This window comes from Macaca mulatta, chromosome 2 (assembly GCF_049350105.2).
Source record: "Macaca mulatta isolate MMU2019108-1 chromosome 2, T2T-MMU8v2.0, whole genome shotgun sequence".
In the NCBI taxonomy this organism is placed as follows: Eukaryota; Metazoa; Chordata; class Mammalia; order Primates; family Cercopithecidae; genus Macaca; species Macaca mulatta.
Window position 1 is genome coordinate 191,466,629 of NC_133407.1, and position 7,868 is coordinate 191,474,496.

The 7,868-nt window shown below is 38.1% G+C and overlaps 2 protein-coding genes across 2 annotated transcripts; both read left to right on the forward strand.

The window, feature by feature from the left end:
* The first annotated feature begins 60 nt into the window (after positions 1-60).
* LOC144339546 (uncharacterized) lies at positions 61-7,141 on the forward strand. The gene is made up of 3 exons (XM_077994313.1): positions 61-426; positions 1,025-1,229; positions 3,149-7,141. Exons 1-2 carry the CDS (start codon positions 194-196, stop codon positions 1,107-1,109), a joined length of 318 nt encoding a protein of 105 aa, XP_077850439.1. The 5' UTR covers positions 61-193; the 3' UTR covers positions 1,110-1,229; positions 3,149-7,141.
* CGGBP1 (CGG triplet repeat binding protein 1) lies at positions 273-6,947 on the forward strand. The gene is given in 3 exon segments (NM_001261776.1): positions 273-426; positions 1,025-1,229; positions 3,149-6,947. A coding segment is annotated over 1 exon segment (504 nt). The 5' UTR covers positions 273-426; positions 1,025-1,229; positions 3,149-3,171; the 3' UTR covers positions 3,676-6,947.
* Positions 7,142-7,868: the final 727 nt, after the last annotated feature.

The following is a 7,868-nucleotide window of genomic DNA, read 5'->3' on the forward strand; positions in this document are numbered from 1 at the left end:
CTCTAGTTCCCTCCCCCTTCCCTCCTCCCTAGCCGGACAGGGGCCTCTCGGCTGGGCTCTACTTCCGGCTCCGCCCACCCACGCCCCCAGTTTTCATTGGAAAACGCAAGCTGCCAATCATGCCCATGCCCGCCCTTCTACTCCTATTGGTGAAATCAGCAGTCCGTTTGATAGACCGGCCGACTGTTGGTCAATGCTGCTCGGCGGTTGCTGGGGACCGCCTACGGGCTCTGCCATAGGCGGTGCAGGCGGACGGGGCGCGGCGGGGGACACGGCGGCCGCCGCGGGGCTCGATCGGGCAACGGCGGCGACGGCGGCAGCGACGGATCTTCCTCCTCTCTTATTCCCTTGCTCCTCCTTTTTCCTTCTCTTTTCCTTTCCGGCCGGGCCTCGTCCACTTTCCTTAACGGCGGCCTCGATCCTACGGTACCAAGGAGCTAGGGAGGCCGAGGGTGGGCCCAGCCGTTGGTGCGGGCTCTGGGCCCGGGGCCTTCCGTCCTGAAGCTGGAACCGGGGGCGGGGCCGGGGCACAGTTGTCGGCGGGAGGAAGAGGGAGGAGACGGGAAGCCTGACAGCGGCCGCCTCCGCCAGGCGCCTGCCGCCGCCTCCCTTGAGACTGCCGCCAACTCGGCTGTCGAGTTCCCGGGCCCACAGCTGGGATCTGGGACTCGGCCCTGCCCGGCTAGCGGGGTCGGGACGGCGGGGCGCCGGCGTGCTGGGCTCGGCGCCCGAGGTGGGAGCCCAGACGTCGGGAACGTCCCGCGCCCCGCCTCTCCCGCGCCCCCGCCCGAACCCTGAGGCCTGGGGAGCGGGAGGAGGTGCCAAGCGGGCGGACCACGGAGGAGGACATGGGAGGGGAAGTGTTAGGGTAAACGCTGGGATCGGGTTTGTAGTGTGGAGTTACCTATAAAGTGGTTTTAGAAACACCTTCGTGGTGGCAGTTGTTGACGTTCTTGTTCATCTTTTCAGTCGCCCTCCTTTCGTCCCCCATTTTTTCCTTCCATTTGTTTTTCGTGTTTTACAGTAAAGGCATGACTTCCTGGCACAGCAGGGAAAATCGGGTGCAAGCCCAGAAACTATTTCCCCCCCACCACTTGTTGAAAAACTGATTTGAAGGCATCTCCGGGGTTGAACAAACGGAAAGTGCCAGGATTTGATGCGTCTCTGGTTTTGCTCTGGAGACCCTTCCCTGCTAAGTATCAAGACGAAAAAAACTGGAAACTAATCCGGTAAACATTTAAACTTGAAAACTTATGATGAGTTTTATTTTGATCTAGTAAACGATTTGCTTTTTCTCTTTTGTTGGCTAATTCCTGCACTTTTTAATTTCTTCATCTGTTGAAAATGTCTTTATCTTCTACTGAAAACACTTTTGTTCTTTGGGTGTGTAAACTCGAGCATCCTCTACTGGGTGGAAATTTGCCTCTGCAGTAACACAAACAGACTTTTTGAAATTACAAACACATTGGAAAGTATAGGCCTTTCACATTAGCACAAATGTTTGAGCGTTTTATGCTATAAAGAATTACATGCTTATTGTTTTTGAAATCCAAATGTTTAAAGATACAAGACTTTTTACGTAGAAAGTAAGATTTACGCATTACGGGGCACAAATATTTAATATTTCCCACAACTAGGTTAGAACCATTAATCATAATTGGTACTGATTTGTCGGGGGAGTGTAAAACACATACTATTTACTTAGAATATAAACGTGTAATGGTAAGTATTAGGTAGGAATCATAGCTGTCTTCTGTGCCGTTGCAAACCTGTAGCCTAACACAATATTTGGCAAATGAGAGCTATGCAATTTAAAAAAAAAAAGTGGAAAAAATAAAAGTAAATCTATTAAAACCTATACTTTGTCGTACTTTCAGAATTTCTGTGGAATGTTTAATCTTCTGTGTCCATGAATGTCTGATACGTTGGCAAATAAAGTTCTTTTGAAACAGAGTTCATGTTACCCAGCTATTCTCTAGTATGTATTCATTGAATACTCCATCGTTTCTGATTGCACTTATAAAGCATAATTCTTCAGAGCACACTTAGAATTATTTCTCTATCATATTTCTGCAGACAGAATTCCATCTTGAATTTTATCAAATTCACTTTAACTTCTTAAGTCTTGGTTATTGTAAGAGCCCAAAGGTATGGCCAGGGAACAATTAAGACTTGATGATTTGTCACCTACCAAAATATGTTCATTATCTAAAGGTTTCAATGCCCATAAGGCTGTGATGTTGGTATTTAGTGCAGTGCTCATAAAAGTGTGTTACTATTGTAAATTGAGAAATTATTAGGCTGCTTCTAGATTAAATATAAATATTTGGACAAATAGTGAAGGTACTCACTTTTTCCATCAAATTTTAATTGAGGTTCTGCTGTATACTAGACACTATGTTCTTGATTTTGTTCTTACTAGTTAATAAGTGAAGTAAATGTTAAATGTAATTACTAATTTTAATGGGAAAAGGAAACAAAAAAGTATTGGAGAAATAAGACTGCATATCGTAACACCTTTTAGAAAATAGACGTATACATGCATTACAAAATAACTTACTTTGAACTGTGTATTTTGGATTTACAATTTAATGTCATTGTTGCTGTTAATTAAATTTTTTTTTGTGGTTTTTACTCAGAACAGTTTTGGAAATTATATTCATCTTCATATAGAATTATGGCAGTTTTTAGGCCCACCTGTTTGAAAAACTTTGTCCACAGTTTTCTAAACTCAGTTGTCCCAGAACTGTGACAGGAAAGAAACTCTTTTGAACTTGAATACATATCTAAATTGGATGAGATTAATACAATTTATATCCTGAATGTAATTTATATCCTAAATGTTGACCTGTTATTAGGTTTCCCTAAATAATAGTGACATCTGGGATAGTTTGAGTTCTTTCTTTATAGTCTAATTTATTTGAATTTCATAAAAATCAAGGAATAGACCTGATTGCTACTGCTTAGTAACTTGTTCTAGTTTTGCCTTTCCTTATATATTTCAGGTAAGCTAAGATTAATAGACACACAGTCTACTAATTTAAGTTGTTTTGAAGTATTTAATCTTAAAGTGTTTATATACTGCCTTTTATTGTTCCAGAATGAACTGTTGTTCTAATACTTATCTTTGTTTCTTTTGTCTTGAAAGAACCATATTTATTTAGAGTCAGAATGGAGCGATTTGTGGTAACGGCACCACCTGCTCGAAACCGTTCTAAGACTGCTCTGTATGTGACGCCCCTGGACCGAGTCACTGAGTTCGGAGGCGAGCTGCATGAGGATGGGGGAAAACTCTTCTGCACGTCTTGCAATGTGGTTCTGAATCATGTCCGCAAGTCTGCCATTAGTGACCACCTCAAGTCAAAGACTCACACCAAGAGGAAGGCAGAATTTGAAGAGCAGAATGTGAGAAAGAAGCAGAGGCCCCTGGCTGCATCCCTTCAGTGCAACAGTACTGCGCAGACAGAGAAAGTCAGTGTTATCCAGGACTTCGTGAAAATGTGCCTGGAAGCCAACATCCCGCTTGAGAAGGCTGATCACCCAGCAGTCCGTGCTTTCCTATCTCGCCATGTGAAGAATGGAGGCTCCATACCCAAGTCAGACCAGCTACGGAGAGCATACCTTCCTGATGGATATGAGAATGAGAATCAACTCCTCAACTCACAAGATTGTTGACTAGGAGGTTACCACCATTGTGATCAAGATAAATGTGGAGTATTAAAGTTATGTGTTGATTGTGTGGTTCATTTTTGTATTTATTTCATTTAAAATCATGTGACGCAGAATAGTTTTGCAATGTGTATATAGTTGCAGGCAAAAAAAAAAAAACAAAACACCTCACTGCAAAACTTACTGTTAATTTTAGTCACCAATGGTATAAAGCAAAACCTAGGTTTAGAGTGTGCTAGGATACCTGAAACCTGATGGTTATCTTTAAAATTAATGGTTTTTCTCCTGAAATGTTTGTGCATGGAAGAACTGCCCTGCTTTTTTACCCTGTTGCCATGTATGATTATTCCTTGTAAGATTACTTAATTACTTGGATTGAAGACTAGCCTATTGAAGCTGCTGCCAGGCAACACCACTTAACAGTAACTTATAGGAATTATTTTCTTTAGAGGATCCTCTTCAAAAAGGAAGGGATAGTGGAAAACTGTTCTTATATCTTCAGATCCCTAGCAGAAATGACTGTTTATTTCAAACTACGTTTTACTTGTATATGATGTAGTTACCTTTACTATCTTTCAATTGCATACTTCCCCTGCCCCCATTTTAAAGGCTTATTGTTGTGTTTTGTAGCAGCTTCAAGTGACCAAAAGACTAAAATCTTTCCATGTCGATGCCAAAAGCCAAGGGGAATTTTGCAGTGACAAGATTTTAGTCTCTTACTATGAATACTAATTTCAAACCATAGCTTTCATTTTAAGCATCATCTTGCATTTGCAAACCTTTTTCTATGTCTTGCTGTTAAAAGACTTCAATGTTGGCATTTTTATTTAAATATGTTATGGTTGAGTTTTCTCTTTTTTATAGAGAATTAGTAATGATTTTTTTGGCTGACAGATCAGATAAAATTACTTTCTATTCATTTTTCTATACAACTTTATGAGTTTATTTAGGTGAATAGACTAGAAACAAGTTTACTTTATCTGCTTTGCCTCCGGTGGTACAAGGTTTTTAACATGGATGGTAAACAATTGTCTAGAAATTCTGGCAGGTTTTTTGTAGTGGAGATCTGGCAGTATCCTGCATAACTGTTGGGGTGAGGAAATTGTTCTCTTAAAGATCAACCATGTTCAGGAAATGATCTCTGTTTGAACCTCACTGTCCTGTAAGGTTATCCAAGTAGCTTAGCCTAGCTAAGTTCTATCAGAGACCCAAATTATATTTTTTGAAAATTTAACAGCTGGAAACTTGGACTAGAGCTTTAATAAGAAATCTTAAATTATTTGAAATTCAAGTTAAAAATACTTATGAGATATATTTCTATTACAAAGCAGTGACAAATGATGCCCTATGTGACTTGGAGATATCTTTGACTTTTACCACAAATCTTCATTTATAAAAGAAAAAGCCAAAGTGAAAAAAAGTTAGATTGTGTATTTTTCAGTAACAGCTTTCCATATCTTAAGATTTTTTTACAGACTTAAGTTTCTAATTCAGGTTGTCAAACTGGCCATTTAACTTCAGAGATTTGCATTGTTTTCATTAAAAAATAAGCCTGCCACCAAAACAAATCACTTATCAAAATGTGAACTGTTTTCCTTATGTTCAGTTATGTTAAAGTAGTATAATAAATGCATGCCTAGAGTAGTGCTCTCATTGATGAAGCACGTGTATGAGGAGACCAGCAGCAAAACAGAACCATATGTGTTTTGCATTTACTTCCTCTAGAAAAGAATTTGCAGGCAACCATGTTTAATTTGAACTATCCAAGATGGTAGATTTTAGAAGCTAGGAATAATTGAGTTTTATAGCACTATTTTCAGAATACAAAAAGTTAGATATACAATCATTCTGTTTTTTGAAATTCCATGTGATTGAAACTGCTCCCTATTATTTGGGTATTCATTTGCACTAATGGCAAAATGTGATGGCAGATCAGCTTTGAGAGTGGTCCTAAGCAGTAAACTGGATGATGTTACATTAGAAAAACATCAATAATTCATATTTAAGTTTCTAGTAGTTACTACTGATTTGATAATCACTTAAATTTTATATATCTTAATGTATTTTTCAGACTCCTAATTCCCACATTCACTGTACCTAGGGGCCTGGTCCATTCTGTTAGGATTATATCCTCTCCTTAGAAATGTTTTCCATCTTGTTGTGGGGATTTGGTATTAATGTTTCTTCATTGATTATGAAACTTTTGTTCCCTGAAACTAATTGACTTTGTCTAAAGTTAAAGAAATAAGGCAGAATGATTGTTGTAGCCTGCTCAAACTGATACAAGTCCCTGAAACCATGATTGGCATATGTTAGATAACAAATGAGGATGTCTAAGAGGCATATGCTGCTTTGGAGGTGTAGTGAACGTGTGTACAGAAGTTTTCAATCTTAACTATATAGTGTTAGTGTGATGCTATACTATTGGAAAAATAGCAACTTTTTTCTATTTTATAAGTTGTATGCATAAACATAAGATTTGTAATGTTTCATTTATAAACTGCCTTCTTCAACACATGTTAATAGTGTTTTCTCAAAGTATTGATAGTATGTCTTCCAGAATTTCACGATATGCTTACAGTAAATAGTTCCTAGCTTGTTGAAATGTTAAATTCTTTGTTGGCTTTCTTTTTGATTCTGTGGGGGTGTATAACAAGCCTGAAGGACATTGTAATCATTTCTTACAGGGTGAAAATTTAGAAAGATTGTGTATGAGAGCCTATATAGTTGTTTTATCCATTATCATCTTTGATTAAGACTTAAAAAAAATGCTATTTCCAGTTAATGCATTTGGCCCTATTGAATTTTCAGGGACCAGAAAACATTAAAGAAAAAGTTCTGCATCTTGTAATGGTAACCAATTAAGCTTGAGATTGTTCTGAAAGTATCAGTTGCTTTAAAACTGTTGTAAGTGCAGTTGGCAAGATCTCCAAGCTGAAACTTCCATGTTAAAATTTTGCCTGTAAGAATTTGCACATGAATGTTAATGGAAAACACAAAATAAAACTTAAGATAGCCCAAAACAAAAGCCACAAACAGTTCATCATTTGGTGCTTAGTCTTTGTAAGGGCTCTCTATTGTATGACTTACCCCAGCTACCATTAAGTGACAAATCACCTTAAAACATGTTCATTTGATTCATAACAAGGAAGATTGGGTCTATGATTTTATTGCAACTCTTAGCCTAAAATAAATTGTTTTAGCTTCTGGTCAGCACTGATTAAAATGTGAATAGTGAAGTGGCTATCCTAAACTGGTTTATCTCAACCCATACTATCATAGATTTCTTAGGTAAATACAAATCTTATCTAGTGGTATTCTACTTGTATTCAGAATACTGTATTAAAATTTTACTATTTCATTTTTGTATTCCGTGCTTATTTTTTGCTCACGCATGTATGCTTAGTATAAACGTGTCACTTCTAAAGTTTTGTCTCTTTTAGAAATAAATTTCAGAAAAATTGTTTCAAAAGATTTTGAAAGCACATTTTGTTTTGTGAGTCAATGACAAATATATTTCCTGATTCCAAAACAGCAGAATCTTATTGAGTTATTTTTCTACTAGTTATAGCTCCCTTTTATAATATGAGTCATTAAACTCAATGTAAAAGTATAAAATCTGTCAAATCAGATTCACATCATAGCTACAGATACCCCTTTTGCTCCCAAATTATATAGAGAGTATTTAAGCTTAATCATTGCTTTTAATTGGAAATATTTGTTTTTTTTTTTTTTTTTACTTTTGGAAGTATTAGTTATTAAAGGACCTAATCTGTAAGTTTCACTGTTATATCCTCATTACCACTTGTAACAAAAAATGCATACAAATCAAAAATATTTCAATTTTACATCATTTTGAGGGAAAACCTGCTACTAATCACTTCTGTTTGGCAAAAAGGCAGTTTTTATTTTTTCTGGACTCAAAATGGCAGAAAAGGGCTTAAGTCAATAGTTCTGCTTCCAGTTTATTATTTATTTATTTGTTTGTTTATTTTTGAGATGAAGTCTCGCTCTTGTCCCCCAGGCTGGAGTGCAATGGCGCAATCTCAGCTCACTGCAACTTCAACCTCTCGGGTTCAAGCGATTCTCCTGCCTCAGCCTCCTGAGTAGCTGGGATTACAGCCATGTGCCACCACGCCTGGCTAATTTTTGTATTTTTAGTAGAGACAGGGTTTCACCATATTGGCCAGGCTGGTCTC